This window comes from Puma concolor, chromosome D3 (genome assembly GCF_028749965.1).
Source record: "Puma concolor isolate L17-30 chromosome D3, mPumCon1.1.hap2, whole genome shotgun sequence".
In the NCBI taxonomy this organism is placed as follows: domain Eukaryota; kingdom Metazoa; phylum Chordata; class Mammalia; order Carnivora; family Felidae; genus Puma; species Puma concolor.
The window spans coordinates 6,265,112-6,282,737 of NC_141678.1; the positions used below are offsets into that span (position 1 = coordinate 6,265,112).

Below are 17,626 nucleotides of genomic sequence, written 5' to 3' on the forward strand. Positions count from 1 at the left end.
ATGGCACCTTAAGTCACTTAATATGACAGCATGTAATGTTAACAGTAGAAATCCCACTGTAAAACTGAAACAACAAAATGATAAGCCAAAACCCTTATGGCCAACAATCAAAACAGTATTTGGGGAAGCTTTTGTAACAGGTGTTTTGGGTTTTGAGGGTTTTTTTTTTTGTTTTTTGTGTTTTAAGTAAACTCTATGCCCAACATGAGGCCTGAACTCATGACCTGAAGATTAAGAGCCACACACTCCACCGACTGACCCAGCCAGGCACCCCAAGAGCTTGGCTTCTTGTCTAATGTTATGGACAGTAACAGAGAAGATTACCTCTTCACACATCATTTCTCTATATCCATCTTCTATTTGGTTATTTCCCTCTTCTATGTCTTGGCTTCCCAGTAGAGAAACTTCCTCCTCGCTGTCTTTCCTTACGAGTGTGTAACCACTCTAACAACAACCAAAAGAATACAGAGTCATTGCCTTTAAAATCACAAGGACCTGACAAATCCAAAGTCAGAGCCCCTTCATTTCTCCTAATGATGCGGCTCTTCGAGATTAGAAAGTTGTTTATGAGAACGCAAGCATATCATACCTGTTAGGATGGCTACTATCTAAAAAATGACAATAATAAGTATTGATTAGAGGAACTGGAACCCTTTGTGTACTGTTGGTAGGAATGTAAAATGGTGCAGCCACTGTGGAGAACAGTGCGGTGGTTCCTCAAAATAATCATAGGATGTGATCGAACAACTCCATTTCTGGGCACATATCCAAAAATCTGAAAGGGCTCGGAAAGATTTTTATACACCGTGCTGAAAGTAGCATTATTCACGATAACTGAAAGGTAGAAACAACCCAAGTACCCGTCGATGGATGAACTGATAAGCAAAATCTGATCTATCCATGCAACGGAATATTACTGAGCCTTAAAAAGGAAGAGATTCTGTTACAATCCAGACGAACCTTGAGGACATTATGCTCAGTGAAATAAGCCAGTCACAAAAGGACAAATACTGCATGAGTCCATGAATACGAGGTGCCTAGAGGAGTGAAACTCCTAACAACAAAAGTAGATGGTGGTTTGGAGAGGCTGGGGGAGGAGAGATGGGGAGTCAGTGTTTCATGGGGACAGAGTCTCCATTTGGGAGGATGAGAAAGTTCTGGACGTGGACGGAGGTGACAGTATAGTCTATCACAATTATTTTTAAAGAAATCAAATGAGAAAGTGGACACCCAGGAAAACAGTCTAGGAAGAAATTTAACAAAATGGTAACCCTGGTTATAAGTGCATGATAGGATAGGGCGCTCTTTCCTGTGCGTTCCACGTTTCCTATAATTGAGGGAGGTTATTTAAATTAAACAACACTTTAAAGAAAAAAGTCAAGAAGCCAGGAGGAGGAACAAAAAGCGCTTTGCCGATGACAACAGTGCTGGAGGACCTGGTTCACACCCGCCGCCGGCCTGGTTCGTCCCCGCACGGCCCGCGCCCACAGGCCCGCACAGCGGGCTCCGCAGCGAGCTTCTGCGGAACAGGCGACGCCGAGCTTCCGGATAAAGGGAGCGCCGGCTTTACATCAAGAGCCCAAGACCCTCTGAAAGGTGTTTCTTTACGTCTCTTTCTATACCTACAATCAGGCACCTCCGAACACGCGTCCGGACTCACACTTACCCGGCTCACGCCAAAGCAGCTGCGCCCGTTGTGGAGCCACAGCAAGAAGAGTGGTTTTCCCAAGAAGAGAACGGGAACGGACAGCGCCGTGACGGCCAGCAGCAACCTCTGGACATGCTCCTGTCGCGCAGAAGGGGAGGAAGCCCATTAAAATGAAGGGACGTGCTGGCCGGGTCACTGGTGCGTTTTATGAGTGAAAATCCAGGAGAATGTCTCCTTATTTACAATAACAAGGAACAGAAGGTAAACGCAAAAGCCGAATTGTATTCGCCAGCAGGTCTTTTCCCAAACTCATAGCTGAATTCTAGAACTGATGAGTAACACCACTGACAGAGCGGTAAAATAACACTTTGTTCAGATCAGTGAGGGATAAATAAGAACATTCTAAACCAGAGGCAAACCCCAGCTCGTCATTTCCTAAAAACACTGAAAGAGGACGAATACAAACACAGGCTAGACATTTTTTTATATTCTTGTTTTTATTATTATTATCTTTGTAAAGATTACTTGAGGAACCTAAATAATAGTAAGTGGATTCACTTCTACACAAGAAAAATACTAAAAGAGCATTCAGAACAAAACTGCAAGCCTTTTCTTCAAAAGTCGGCATATTTAAGGGCGCCTGGGTGGCTCGGTGGGTTGAGCCACTAACTCTTGATCTCCGCTCAGGTCATGCTCTCATAATTTGGGAGTTCAAGCCCTGCGTCAGGCTCTGTGTTGGTGATTCTCTATCTTCCTCTCTGTCTGCCCCTCCCCTGTTCGTGCTCTCTCTCTCTCTAAAATTAATAAGTAAACACATTTTTTAAAGTACAGATATTTACCGTCACCTAAAAAGAAATCGAGAGCAAAGCACATTCGCGCTTATACAGCCACTGCAGTCTGTGTGGCTTCATAGGGCCTGGAGGCGGCAATGAAAACAAACGATCGGGCATCACACGGTCCCCCGCCTAGCCTTCCTCCACGGCCAGCCCCATGTGACGCACAGATTCCCAGAGCCGCGTGCACCACGTGGTACGAGCTAGTAGCAGGTATGCGTTAGCATCTCGTACCGCACCACCGACACGAATGTGCCCCGAAATGCAGAGAAACGTGGCGGCCACGGGCAGAGTCCTATCAGAAGTCGTGAGCTGTGTGGTCAAGCAGACCGGGCTAAAATCTGGGCTCCGCCGGCAGCTGTTGTGACCAGGCCTGCCCTGAGCCACCGGGATGACACCACCGACCTCGAGGGCTAGTGTGAGTTAAGAAGAATAATCACAGAGAGCACTTTTCAGGCACACCGGAGACGTTAAATAAGGTAGTGCCCTTCAGTGATCTTCCCGGCCACGGCACCTGAGCACCGCCGAACTCCCGTTGTGCCTTTCTCCCACAATCTACGTCATCCTACAAAAAGGTTCAACAAAATAACAACGAAATCTAATAGAAAAATCACAAACAGGAGAACCATAGGTAAGAGGTGAAGCTCAAACAGTTCAAGAAGGGCACGTGTGCACAGCTCACAGCGAAGCCCACGGTTCCATGAGCTGAGCTTCCAATCGGGCTTACAGTGAACCGAGCTGTCCGTGGAAGGCGGAAAACAAAACTAAATGCTCCATTTGCAGGGTCACCAAAATTAAAAAAACAAGAACAAAACACCTACAGCTTAGGAGAACACAGGTGAGGACAGCACTGAGAAGATTTCTCCGGTATCTCACAGACACTGGGAACACGACACGCAAGGTCCACAGCAGCGTCCTTCAGGAGTGACACTGTGGCACTCGACACAGCACAGAGACCCTCACCGTAATCACAACGCAAGCTCACGTTTATTGAGCACTGGTAGGTGCCAGGTACTTCTAAGTATTTGATCAGATTAACTCTGGACTACAAATTGGGTCCTATTTTTATTCCCATTTTACAGGTGAGGAAACTGAGGCACAGAGGAGTCAAGGTATATGTTCAAAGTTCCCCGTCAAAGAAGTGACAGAGCTAGGATTGCAAGCAGAGCGGTCACCCCCGAGCCCTCACCCCGCCACCGTGGATGTGGTGGGCGTTACCCAAACATACCACTCTAGAAAAGCCAGTTTGCGAGAGGGTCAGTGTGCTGTGGGGTCCAGACGCCGGTTCTGGGATGCCCTGGCTTAGTCAGAGATTGATTTTAAAGCAACTAGAAAAATGGAGGGGGCGGGGTGAGTGGGATTTGCCAGTCCTCAGAAACCCTCCAGTCCATACATTTTCTTCCCACAGTTTTGACGGCTACTGAGTGTTTCCCAGAGCCCCCAGCACACTGTTCAGAGCAGGGTGACGAGCTCTTGTGACAACATACAAAGAAACAGGAAAGCCCCTACATTCCTGGGAGGCCTGCAGAAAGCCCCTTCAATCATCTACTGTTTAAAACAAAAAGGCTACCATCAGGACTTCCTGTAAGCTCACGGGGGTGGAAAAGAACGTTACCTACCTGCCCTGAGTAAAGACCATTCGTTTCACTAGCCGGGAATAAAAACATGTTAATAAATTCAATCAGAATGCTGGGAGCAACTCTGGAGGTTTCTGCCGAATAAACCAGCCACTTATAGACGATCATAAATATAAGGTATCCAAAGATGCACAGCATAAAGAGAAGTTCCGGGACAGAAACCAAATAAATATTGAACTTCTTCCGGAAATGCCTAGAAAAAAAACCAAAATGGAATCGATCAAACCATGAGCAAGTTTGGACTGAGATAAAGAATGAAGAGGGGCACCTGGGTGGCTCAGTCAGTTAAGTGTCTGACTTCGGCTCAGGTCACAATCTCACAATTCACAAGTTCTAGCCCCGCATTGGGCTCTGTACTGACAGCTCGGAGCCTGGAGCCTGCTTCGGATTCTGTGTCTCCCTCTCTCTCTGCCCCTCCCCCGCTCACACTCTGTCTCTCTCTCTCTCTCTCTCACACAAAAGTAAGTAAACATTAAAAAAAAAAAAAAAGACTTAAAAAAAAAAAATGAAGACAAAATTGCTCTTAAATTCTTTGTGACGAGGCCTCTCCCACCAGAACATCCTTTGTCTTATAACTCATACTACTGATTCAGATACATCCACGAAGAAAACAGATGTGAGCACAGTGGAAAGGCTAGTGTTTCACTAACAGGTCCAGTTAGAGGAAAAAGATGCAACGTCTTCCTCTTGACACGCTAGCTCTAGCAAACAAACAAAAAACTTTCCAACTTATAATGAAATAAGAGTATGACAAAAATTACTTCTGGAAACAAATCTGAATGTACATGCCGCATGCCTCCCTCCCTTGAATGGAAAACTCCATGTGGGCAAAACCTGTCTTCTGTCTTCAGCACTACTCAGTCCCTGAAGCCTAAAACAGCGCCTGGCATATCCTCTACAATCAATAAATAGCTGCTAAATAAATGAATCACTGAAACGGTCAAAACCCCGTATGATCACAACACAATCAAATGCACAGCATTCCAGTACACTGGCTGCCTTTAAGGGCAGGCCCATACAGTCCACCCTCAAGAGGCAAAGTTTAAGAATACCAAACTTGGCTTATAAATACTGCTTTAAAAAAAAAAATCTGGGGGCACCTGGGTGGCTCAGTCGGTTGGGCATCTGACCTCAGCTCAGGTCATGGTCTTGCGGTTCATGGGTTCGAGCACTGCGTCGGGCTCTGTGCGAACAGCTCAAAGCCTGGAGCCTGCTTCAGATTCTGTCTCCCTATCTGCCCCTTCCTCGCTCATACTCTGTCTCTCTCTCCCTCTCTCTCTGTCAAAAATAAATAAACATTAAAAAAACTTTTAAAAAATCTGTACTTACAGGTGGTTAAATATTCCCAGAATGACTCCAAAAGTCATGTGAATAATTCCTAAAATCACAGACATTTTCATTTTGAAAGAGTTTAGGAAAGTGAGGCGATTTGTGGCCAAGTTCCAAATCTGAAGACAAAACAAAACAAGACATCTTTAACTTCCTTCAACTGCTTCAGGACACACAGGTGACACCGGACATAGGAAGGCAGCTACAGATTTAAAAGGAAAGCAACGTTCAGACTTCCTCCTTGACGCCTGTGATCTGAGAACCACTGATTTCCTGAAACCAGGACCAGACTGTTACCAACAATCCCATCTTTAATATGAAATGCAAAGGATGCCAAACGAAACCACACTGTGTTTAGGGAAGTGGCTTGTGAGGCGAGACCGAGAGGAAGAGCAGGGGAAGAGTCACACGGAGTCAGCGGGGCGGCAAGTTCCCTCTGGGGAGGGCCGGTGCGGCCAGGGGTGCATTCCAGGTCCCGGGGTCACTTACCCTGGGGGGTGGGGGTGGGGGGCCGTACAACTATGTGTGTTAGGACTTCACAGACAGGTTTTATACATCCTTGTGCGTGTGCGTTCTATAATAAAGTTTAACAGGAAGGGAGGGAGGAAGCGTCAGTGCAGCAAGTGGCCAAACTGCTGATGAGACCCAGGGCACCCAGGCTCAACCCCCCGGGGCTCCCTGACCAGCCCTCCAGGCCCCCGCCGCTGATTACCTCTCTTCTCTCTTCTCTCTCTGAAAAATTAATTCCTACAGTCCCTCACTCGGGGATTAGGAAAAGGGAAACAGGGCCTATTAGTTCTTTTTAAGTGAGAAGAAGGTTCTAGAAAGAGGTATTTAGGCTGACTTCAGCTTGACTGCCTGGACCCACGGGAAAAAGCCCACTGACGGCGCCCTCCTCGGGGGAAGCAGGGGCGGGAGAAGAGGAAAGCCGGCAACAACGCGACACCTCGCCAGCGACATGTAAGTCTATCTTTCATCACTAAGCCTAAAGCAACTGGGTACAGAACAACTTTTAGGCAAAAACAGGGGAGAATAAGAAGATAGATTTAAAAGTTCATAAACTTGGCAGGAGACGCTAAAACTACCTCCAGCCGTTCCCGGGTCGGGAAACTGAGGAAATAAAGACTGGACAGAGGAGACCTTCGCAAGAGCTGGACCTTGCCTATGCACATGGATCTATCTTTTAACCATATGAGCGTGGTGCCGATTTTTAAAATTAAATCAAAGCGAAACGAGGCAGTACCGTGCCCTAGTCTCTTCCTCCCCCCACAAAACGCCCTCCTAAACTTTCTTCCTTGGAGCCTATATTCAGAAATGTTTCTCTCCTTAAAGCAAGGCCACACATTATTAGGAATCTGGCTCCAAAATGCTGTACCTTAAAGAAATTGTTATGAAAGTTTTTTCAAGTTTCCAGTTATATGAAGATGCAAGACAACAAGGCTGAATTACACAAATTACATTTAGAGGCGAGAATGAACAGACCGGTTAGGAGGGCACTGGCTTGGAAAGCTCCGATGAAGGTGCCGGACCTTTCTCTTCAGTTTTTTCAATTCTGCACACGATTATAGCTCACGCCCCCAGACCGATTTTGAGTTGGTTTCTAAGCTCCCCTTTCTAGGGTGAGATTCTCCCAGAAGACGGCCAACAGTCCAGAAAAATGGTCCTTCAGCCTGGAGGTAGCCTGCTGGGGGCCTGGGCACCGGGTGGGAGCCTGGGAGGAGCCTGGTGGCGGCCTGGCATGGGCCTGGGGGGGGCCCTGGAGGGAGCCTGGCGGGAGCCCGGTGAGGCGTGCCTGCTGAGCCCTGTGGGGCATGGGGTGGGGGCGGCAGTCCGGGTCCCCTGCAGCTGCGTCTTTCTTTTCCTTCTCCAAACACTTCCCATTTCAAACAACTACCTCAATAAGCACCCTGAGAACCTTAAGCTCCCTTTCAGCTCTAAAATTCCTATTATTTCTTTCTAGATCACAGGGTAAAAAAACAAAAATTTCCACAAAGAAAAAAGAAATTTAGGAAGCTGCCTCCACTTAAAGGCTCCTGAAATGCCATTTCTCCCTCGAGGTCAGGAACCCCGACGGCGTGCGGCCCCACCTCTCTGGACGGACTCCTCCCACTGGGCACTGACCCGGGCTCCCACACGGACAGCTCAGCTTCATCTCTAAACCAACTTGACTGGGGATGCACATGGGCCACGGCCGCCCAGGCAGAAACCCCCCAGGGTACCTTCCCCACCGCCTGCAACCCGGGGAACCTTCTGAGGAAGCACTCGGACAATTAAAACCAAGTGCACCACAGAGGGAGCGGAGATCATGGCGAGGAACAGGTGCACTCACGGGATCGATACCAAGAGGGTAAGGGCCTTGGAACACTCCAGGAATGCTCGGGTCCAACTGCAAAACCCTGTTGTGCCTGACGACGCTGTCACTGTAACAGAAAGCAGAGTGAGCAGACTGACCTAGCGGAGGCCGGAGGAACCTCCGAGAAGCGCTTTCCGACCTAAAACACCGCTGGGTAACACACACTTACTTCCAGAGCCCCATCTTCTTCTGCTCCGCAGGGGTGTGGCTGGAACTGTACATGGCTGACACGCTCCACCCAGAGCCGAACAGGTTGACCGACTTTGAAAAGCAGTCGTTGTAGATGAGGCCCGTGTACACGGAGAACAGCCCCATCAGCAGGAGGATGTATCGGCCATTGAAAAACATGCGCATGATCTGTGAAAAGCAGGGCAGGTGAGCAGAGGGGAACCGCGCGAAATCGCAGGAGCGGGACCCACGTGGGCCTGGGACTTCTCAGAGGGCTGGCGTGGGGGGCGTCGCCGTCACACAGAGACCACAGGCCCGCACCCCTTACGGCTCCGTCCTACAGTGACGCTTACTGCCAAAAAATGACATTTAAGATCATCCCTGCTAACTACCCAACCAGACGTGAGGAGCTGCGGTGTTTGTAGTCTCACCTCTTGTGACTGATTTAGTCTGGGGTGGTTTTCATTTAACACCAGCAAGAGGGCAAACAAGAACATCACGAAGCCATGTCCGAAGTCTCCGAACATCACGGCGAACAGAAAGGGGAAAGTGATGATGGTGAAGAGAGCTGCGGGGAGAGCAAGACGCTTGACTCACCGGAGGCAGAAAATTCTAGTTAATTCCAACACCCGACCTTCTCCAGAATTCTCAAAAGAGAACAGACAGGTTCAAGGGAGCATTTTACACTCAGGACAACGACACAACAGCAGCAGCGAGCCTGTTTCCCCAACGCCTGTCACAGCGTCGTGGGGAGAGGCAGCGGCAGTGGCGCACGAGGCAGGAGGATGGACGAGGTCACACCGCCCACCTGGGTTCACTTCTCTGTAGCTCCCGACTCCATAGGCGTCCACAATGTTCTGAAAGCCCTCGGTGAATTTGTTGGTGCGGATTAGAGTCGGGGGGGTTTCTTTTGTTGGGATGGTGTTCATAAATGAGGGGATTGTAGCACCGCTCTCTCTCTTTCACATAAAAAGAAAGAAAGGAAAAATTAGTACCCAAAATCCCGTTCCACGACCACGGGCTCCCTGCTACGGCGAGGCTCTGCGTGGCCACGCGGACAAGTGCCAACCACCCTCGGAGGCTCACGGGCAGAGGGGGTGACAGCAGGAGTCGGGGGGTGGCGCCGGGGGGCTGCAGTCCTGCAGAAGAGTATGGTGGCCAGGCTGCAAGGACGGGAAAGCGGACAGAGGGGCTAGGGATGACAGGGACAGGTGGATGACGTGGTCTCAGAATAACGAACATAAAACTGAAATTTAATATTATGCCTCATGAAAACATTCAAGAGGAATCTGGAGACAACTACAGTATCTAATAAAACCGAAAAATAGACAAGAATAATCGTCAATCCCAATGAGGGCTTGATCCCGGGAACCGGGAGATCATGACCTGAGCTGAGATGAAGATTCGGACGCTTAACCGACTGAGCCGCCCAGGCGCCCCCCTTGAGTATCTTAAACAGGTTCTGCAGAGCTAATATACAAACAGACGATGTATTTACATTATATGTAACATAGAGTTCCCTTTAGTATCTCAAACGTATATTCTTATGTATGAACATACGTTATGTCTAACACAGAATTTCCTTGAATATTTAAACACGTTTCAGAAAACTAATTTCATTTAAAAGTGATCAAAAGAAGAATGCAGGTCAGACTTTTATATAAAGTTGTATTTAAAAAAAAAAGCAAAAAAAAAACTGAGCAGAACATCCCTCTGAACAATGAAAGCATGCCAGAAAGACATACTCACAGAAGAGATGACAATTTAACTTACTATATCAAAGTGAGCAGAAACATTACAAAAATAATACCTGATATGAAAAAAAAACCCACAAAGCAGAATAAGAGTCTGAAATGAGGTGACAGAACTCAGAAAAGTATTAGAAGAAAAAGAAAAAAATATGCAGAAACGGGACAAAACTAGAAAAAACTCCAAGGTGAAGACACCTTCCTAGTAATAATGCTGCAAGAGAAACAGACAAAAGAATGGAAATTTTTAAAAATCAAAAAGTAAAGAAAGACAAAAAGGATTCAAGGAAAAGTGACAAACACTGAAGATAAGAAGGTTTAACTTAAACAGAACAGCAGGTCCCGAAGGAGAAAACCAGAGCAAGAGAACAGAACAAATACTAAAAACTATAGTTGAGAATTTTTCTGAAACTTTTTTTAAAACTACATATTGAGAGAACACACCGTATATCTGAAAATACCAACCCGGAATAACAGAATCAACACACAGTCTAGTAAAATCACTGAAAAAAATCCTTAAGCGTGTGGGCAAAAAAAAAGAAAGTACCAAGACTTATAAGGAAAATTCTATTAATATCAGGCTTTTTTGTTAGCAACGCCATGCCAGAACAAAATGGAATCACATGTTTAAGACACCCATGGAAAACAACAACAAAAATTTTAAAACACGAGCCCAGGATTTTATTTCCAAACAACAAACTTCCGATTATAAAGGCAGGAGGCATACACTACTACGAACACGGGAGAACTCAGGGAGCACTGTTCCCACGAGCCCCTGCTCAGGACTCGGAGAACACACTTCAGACAGCCAGAGCGGCTACAGCACCCAGAGACAATGGAAGCACCAGAACTGCTGATGTCCCCAGCAAACTCCCTCCCAGTGGCAGCAAAAGGCATGGTCTAGACATCAGCCAACCCACAGGTACATGTGATGCAGGGTGACTGTCTGGTTTTCAGCAACGAGGAAATGTGGTAATTGGCTGGTCATGTCTACGCAAGCCAGCCCTCTTCCAAAAAAAAAAGTAAAAGTCCATTTGTGCCGTCAAAGAATTATGTGACGAAACGTGACTAACCAAAAAAACCTCATATGAAAACTTGCTTCCTTAGCTGTCACTTGAAACATGTAAACCTACTATTTCTAATGAAGAACTGGGTTTTGATGCAGGAAAAAAAAACTCACAGGAACATGGCAGACTGACACCATGGCCCGGGAGTCAGGCGCTGGAGCCTACTCTTCAAAGTTCAGAAGCCATACAAGCGAATTGATAAGTTCAACTATATTTAACAAAAAATTACTGCATGACCAAAGCAAGCCAACAAACAGAAACATCAGAAGACGAGTGGCAAATTGAGGACAATATTTTTTCTCATGTCACAAAGAGCCAACAGAAATTAGTAAGAAAAAAACCAACAAACCAGTAGAAAATGGGCAAAGCAAAAAATAATAATAATTTAAAAAAAGGGGGGGGCGCTTGGGTGGCTTAGTCCGTTGGGCGTCTGACTTTGGCTGAGGTCATGATCTCGCGGTCTGTGAGGTCGAGCCCCACGTCAGGCTCTGCGCTGACAGCTCAGAGCCGGGAGCCTGTTTCAGATTCTGTGTCTCCCTCTCTCTCTGACCCTCCCCCGTTTATGCTCTGTCTCGGTCTCAAAAATAAATAAACGTTAAAAAAAAATAATAAAAAAAAATAAAAAGAAAATGGGCAAAGCAGAAAAACACAGAGCTCATTAAAAAAGGAAAATTCAAATGGCTCTTATTTTCTTTTAATTTTAATTTTTTTTTTAAATGTACATCCAAATTAGTTAGCATATAGTGCAACAATGATTTCAGGAGTAGATTCCTTAGTGCCCCTTACCCATTTAGCCCATCCCCCCTCCCACAACCCCTCCAGTAACCCTCAGTTTGTTCTCCATATTTATGAGTCTCTTCTGTTTTGTCCCCCTCCCTGTTTTTATATTATTTTCGTTTCTCTTCCTTTATGTTCATCTGTTTTGTCTCTTAAAAGTCCTCATATGAATGAAGTCATATGATTTTTATCTTTCTCTGACTCATTTCACTTAGCATAATACCCTCTAGTTCCATCCACGTAGTTGCAAATGGCAAAAAGATTTCATTCTTTTTGATTGCTGAGTAATACTCCATTGTGTGTGTGTGTGTGTGTGTGTGTGTGTGTGTGTGTGTGTGTGTGTGTGTGTGTATACCACATCTTCTTTATCCATTCATCCACCAATGGACATTGGGGCTCTTTCCCTACTTTGGCTATTGTCCATAGCGCTGCTATAAACATTGGGGTGCGTGTGCCCCTTCGAAACAGCACACCTGTATCCCTTGGATAAATGCCTAGTAGTGCAATTGCTGGGTCCTAGGGTAGTTCTATTTTTATTTTTTTGAGGAACCTCCATATTGTTTTCCAGAGTGGCTGCACCAGTTTGCATTCCCACCAGCAGTGCAAAAGAGATCCTTTTTCTCCGCATCCTCGCCAACATCTGTCGTTGCCTGAGTTGTTAATGTTAGCCATTCTGACAGCTGTGAGGTGGTATCTCATTGTGGTTTTGATTTGTATTTCCCACATGATGAGTGACGTTGAGCATTTTTTCATGTGTCGGTTGGCCATCTAGATGTCTTCTTTGGAGAAGTGTCTATTCATGTCTTTTGCCCAGTTCTTCACTGGATTATTTGTTTTTTGGGTGTGGAGTTTGATAAGTTCTTTATAGATTTTGGATACTAACCCTTTATCAGAGATGTCATTTGCAAATATCTTCTCCCATCCTGTCGGTTGCCTTTTAGTTTTGCTGTTTCCTTCGCCGTGCAGAAGCTTTTTATTTTGATGAGGTCCTAGTAGTTCATTTTTGCTTTTGTTTCCCTTGCCTCCAGAGACGTGTTGAGTGAGAAGTGCTGCGGCCAAGATCAAAGAGGTTTTTGCCTGCTTTCTCCTCGAGGATTTTGATGGCTTCCTGTCTTACATTTAGGTCTTTCATCCATTTTGAGTTTGTTTTTGTGTCTGGTGTAAGAAAGTGGTCCAGGTTCATTCTTCTGCATGTCGCTGTCCAGTTTTCCCAGCACCACTTGCTGAAGAGACTGTCTTTATTCCATTGGGTATTCTTTGTCAAAGATTAGTTGCTTTGTCAAAGATTAGTCGAAGATTTGCTTTGTCAAAGATTAGTTGGCCATACGTTTGTGGGCCCATTTCTGGGTTCTCTATTCTGTTGCATTGATCTGAGTGTCTGTTCTTGTGCCAGTACCACGCTGTCTTGATGATTACAGCTTTGGAGTATAGCTTGAAGTCTGGGATTGTGATGCCTCCTGCTTTGGTTTTCTTTTTCAGATTGTTTTGGCTATTCGGGGTCTTTTCTGATTCCATACAAATTTTAGAATTATTTGTTCTAGCTCTGTGAAGAATGCTGGTGTTACTTTGATAGGGATTGCATTGAATATGTAGATTGCTTTGGGTAGTATCGACATTTTAGCAATATTTGTTCTTCCTATCCGGGAGCATGGAATATTTTTCCTTTTTTGTGTGTGTCTTCTTCAATTTCTTTCAGAAGCTTTCTATAGTTTTCAGTGTACAGATTTTTCACCTCTTCGGTTAGATTTATTCCTAGGTATTTTATGGCTTTTTGTGCAACTGTAAATGGGATCGATTCCTTGATTTCTCTTTCTGTCGCTTCATTGTTGGTGTAGGAATGCAACCGATTTCTGTGCGTTGATTTTATACCCTGCAACTTTGCTGAATTCATGAATCAACTCTAGCAGTTTTTTGTGGAATCTTTTGGGTTTTCCATATAGAGTATCATGTCATCTGCAAAGAGTGAAAGTTTGACCTCCTCCTGGACAATCTGGATGCCTTTTATTTCTTTGTGTTGTCTGATTGCAGAGGCTAAGACTTCCAATACTATGTTGAATAACAGTGGCGAGAGTGGACATCCCTGGCCCGTTCCTGACCTTAGGGGAAAGCTCTCAGTTTTTCCCCATTGAGGAGGATATTAGCATTGGGTCGTTCATATATGGCTTTTATGATCTCGAGGTATGCTCCTTCTATCCCTACTTTCTTGAGGGTTTTTTATCAAGAAATGATGCTATATTTTGTCAAATGCTTTCTCTGCATCTATTAAGAGCATCATTATGGTTCTTGTCCTTTCTTTTATTGATGTGTTGAATCACATTAATTGTTTTGCGGAAATTTAAACAGCCCTGAATCCCAGGTATAAATCCCGCTTGGTCGTGGCAAAGAATTTTTTTAATGTATTGTTGGATCCAGTTGGCTATTATCTTGTTGAGGATTTCTGCACCCATGTTCATCAGGAAAATTGGTCTCTAGTTCTCCTTTTTAGTGGGGTCTCTGCCTGGCTTTGGAATCAAGGTAATGCTGGCTTCATAGAAAGAGTTTGGAAGTTTTCCTTCCATTTCTATTTTTTGGAACAGTTTCAAGAGAATAGGTGTTAACGCTTCCTTAAATGTTTGGTAGAATTCCCCTGGAAAGCCATCTGGCCCTGGACTCATTTTTTGGCAGATTTTTGATTACTAATTTGATTTCTTCACTGGTTATGGGTCTGTTCAAAGTTTCTATTTCTTCCTGTTTCAGTTTTGGTAGTGTATATGTTTCTAGGAATTTGTCCGTTTCTTCCAGATTACCCATTTTATTGGCATATAATTGCTCATAATATTCTCTTATTATTGTTTTTATTTCTGTTGTGTTGGTTGTGATCTCTCCTCTTTCATTCTTGATTTTATTTATTTGGGTCCTTTCCTTTTTCTTTTTGATCAAACTGGCTAGTGGTCTATCAATTTTGTTAATTCTTTCAAAGAACAAGCTTCTGGTTTCATTGATCTGTTCTACTGTTTTTTTTTTGGTTTCAATAGCATTAATTTCTGCTCTAATCTTTATTATTTCCTGTCTTCTGCTGGTTTGGGGTTTTATTTGCTGTTCTTCTTCCAGCTCCTTAAGGCGTAAGGTTAGGTTGTGTATCTGAGATCTTTCTTCCTTCTTTAGGAAGGCCTGGATTGCTATATACTTTCCTCTTATGACCGCCTTTGCTGCGTCCCAGAGGTTTTGGGTTGTGGCAATTTTTTTTAATGTTCATTTGTTTTTAAGAGAGAGACAGAGCACAAGCAGAGGAGAGGCAGAGAGGGAGACACAGAATCCGAAGCAGGCTCCAGGCTCTGAGCTGTCAGCACAGAGCCCGATGCGGGGCTTGAACTCACAGACTATGAGGTCCTGACCTGAGCCGAAGTCGGACGCTTAACCGACCGAGCCACCCAGGAGCTCCTGATAAAAAACTTTTAACCTCATTCAAAGTAAGAGAAACGCAGTAGCTGATACCATCCATCAAAATTGACCCAGCAATTCCATATCTGGGCCTCTCCTCTGACAGATCTGTGTGTGTGAACCGCCACGGCCAAGTGGCGGTTGCCACAGTGGTACTGGTCACATCAGGCACCACGCCGCCTAAATGAGTAGGCAGCCAGGTCCCCAGGCCATGGCACATCCGTAGAGCAAAGTATTAAATAGTATAAAAAGTAGGGAAGTTCTATTAAGTGAAAAGAACAGAATGAATAACCAGCAACCTTCCGTGAAAGCAAGAAGATATCCATTCGTACGTGCTTACCCTTCAGTTAAGAAACCCAAAGACCCAGCAGAAAACAGCCCTTGTCTCTGAGGTGACAGGGTAGGAGGAAGCCACTTCACTGCGTCTCTTCTGTTATATGTATGTTTTACTTCTCTAACCACACGACCAGAAGAGCCAATGAAAGCCGCGTGCGCATGCACACGCCCTCGGATGACACGCTCTCCGGGGCATCGGTCCAGGACAGGAGTCAGCACAGCCCTCTCCCCGCTCCCAGACACTCCCACGCTCCTTGGCGTCTCCCGGGTTCTCAGGCGTCCTCAGAGCAGCCCCGGTCCCTCCATCTGGTCCCGGCTGCCTTACCGACCCCTCCTCGAGCGCCCGGCGCAGCTCGTGCAGATCAGCCTCAGGACACCAGACTTCGGCGATGAGGCACTTGTTGGTCACGTCGAAGCTGCACATGTTCAGCATGTGGTAAATGGCTTTCATCTTCTTCACCTGGATGACGTGGCTGTAGACGGATTCGGCGGCTTTACACAGCACTTGCCTTAAATAATCCTCGGTTTTGTGGAGCACCTGCGTGGGAACAAACACAGGCTTTCCCAGCTTTTGTCCCCGGCACCGGCCCCTCCTGGGCTCATTCCGTGTCTTCCCGGACGCCAGGACCACCAGGCGGCGGGCGGAAAGCAGCCCAGCCGATCGGATGCTCTCTCGGGAGCTGCCCCTCCAGGACACAGCCCCCAGGGCACAGGAGGTGGCTGGGTGTTACCATCTGGGTGCCAGCACGGCGGCCTGGCTGGGCCCACGGAGCTCCCATCCTTCCCATTCATTCCCAGTCTCGGCTCAGTGCCCGGTCAGCCCCGAGAGCCACCAACTCCACCGTGTCACATTCGGGCCTGAAACCCCCTTTTGCTTAGGTGGGTGAGAGCCCACTTCTTGCCGCCCAGAGCCCTCGCTGATACAAGGAGGAACGGTCATTGAAGTAGTGAAGGCAAAAAAATGACAGCCACCACTTTAAACGGGTCGCCTGTCTCCTGCGATGACCAGAGGATCTTCTCTGAAGTCCCACCATCACCACCTAGATTTCTCACAGGTGGCTAAAATAAAACTTCCACGAAGAGGAGCGAGGTGAGTCACTTTCCAATCTCCCAAGAACATCTTGATTTGTCCACAACCAAAAGTTTCCACATTGAAAAACAAGGTAAATGGACTTGTAAATGTTTTACACACCTCAGGTAAGGAGGCAACGGTTTACTCACAGTGTAGAGATCCTGAATCCGGGTATTGAGCCCCTCCTGAATCTCCTTCCGCTCCTCAGCTGTATTCGGGTAGGGGTAAACGTGGCAGTGGTAACTACAAGACAGAATGCAACAGTCTCACGCCCGTCAGGACCAGGAGAGGCGACGGCAAACACTAGAACCGAATTCAGTGCACCACGTGGGCACATCTCCCCCCAGAAAGGAACAAAAGCAGCCTTCTGGGAGAGAAAGGTCAGACACAGGCACCTGCCCGCGCTGAGGCCTTGTACACGGAGACATGCGACAAATGTCTACGGGCTTCAACACATTTAGCACGCTCTCTCTTGGTTCCGTGTTCCCTCCCTGCCCCGATCGTTCCCGGAGCTTGCTCCCCATTCCAACTTTCTGAAATCCACCCCAATCCTTGGGCTGGGAATTCATTAAACAGGTTTGAACACACAACGGTCATTACTTTTAAAAGAAAGAGAAAATAAAGGGAGGGGGAGAAAAAAAAAAGCTCCGGTGTCCTAGCAACTGCTTTGGACACGTGGTGGGTGCAGGGAGCCCCTCCCTCGCCTCCCAGGGCCCGTCTTCTTGGGGGGCTGCGTGGCACCCGAAACACACGAGGTGTGCCTCCCTACTGCACTCTCCCTTCTGCCTTGACACCTTCCTGCCACACTTAAGTGGCAGATTGTAAGTTCTGACTATTAAAATTAAATACTCACTCTAGCCTTATCCTAAGCAACACTGTGTGTGAAATCATGGGCTTGTGTGCTGGTGACAGTTTTTCTAATGTACACTGAATAAACATCTATGAAATTAACAACAGGTTTGTCCATGTAACACTTAAAATTACTTTCCGTATCACCGGTGACAGAGTATCCGACTCTGGGAAACACTTTATAAAGGAAATACCAAGCCCCAGCCTCACCCCCACGGGAAATAAGCCATCTAAAAACAAAGGGCATTCTTTTGACTTTTTTGTTTGGCTTTTCCTATTTTTCCACTGTTGATGAGAACAAGTCACAGAGAGATTTCCGTTGTGACACTCCTTAGCGCGTGGCGGTGGCCGACGCTGCACGGGAGTGTCTTGCCTGTGTGGCCTCAGTC

At 46.3% G+C, this 17,626-nt stretch overlaps 1 protein-coding gene across 3 annotated transcripts in view; it reads right to left on the minus strand.

Moving 5' to 3' along the window:
• The window catches only part of ATP6V0A2 (ATPase H+ transporting V0 subunit a2), a 44,636-nt gene that overhangs the window by 6,268 nt on the left and 20,742 nt on the right, over positions 1-17,626 (minus strand). For 2 of the 3 annotated variants that reach the window (XM_086681492.1, XM_025933177.2), the window contains exons 8-17: positions 16,538-16,631; positions 15,642-15,854; positions 8,777-8,927; positions 8,400-8,536; positions 7,970-8,157; positions 7,777-7,867; positions 5,448-5,566; positions 4,101-4,311; positions 1,667-1,786; positions 325-444 (exon numbers count right to left, since the gene is read on the minus strand). In XM_086681492.1, the coding sequence (XP_086537618.1) occupies positions 325-444; positions 1,667-1,786; positions 4,101-4,311; positions 5,448-5,566; positions 7,777-7,867; positions 7,970-8,157; positions 8,400-8,536; positions 8,777-8,927; positions 15,642-15,854; positions 16,538-16,631 (1,444 nt within the window). The remainder of the gene's footprint in view (positions 1-324; positions 445-1,666; positions 1,787-4,100; positions 4,312-5,447; positions 5,567-7,776; positions 7,868-7,969; positions 8,158-8,399; positions 8,537-8,776; positions 8,928-15,641; positions 15,855-16,537; positions 16,632-17,626) is intronic. The other variant, XM_086681493.1, reaches the window with a different exon arrangement.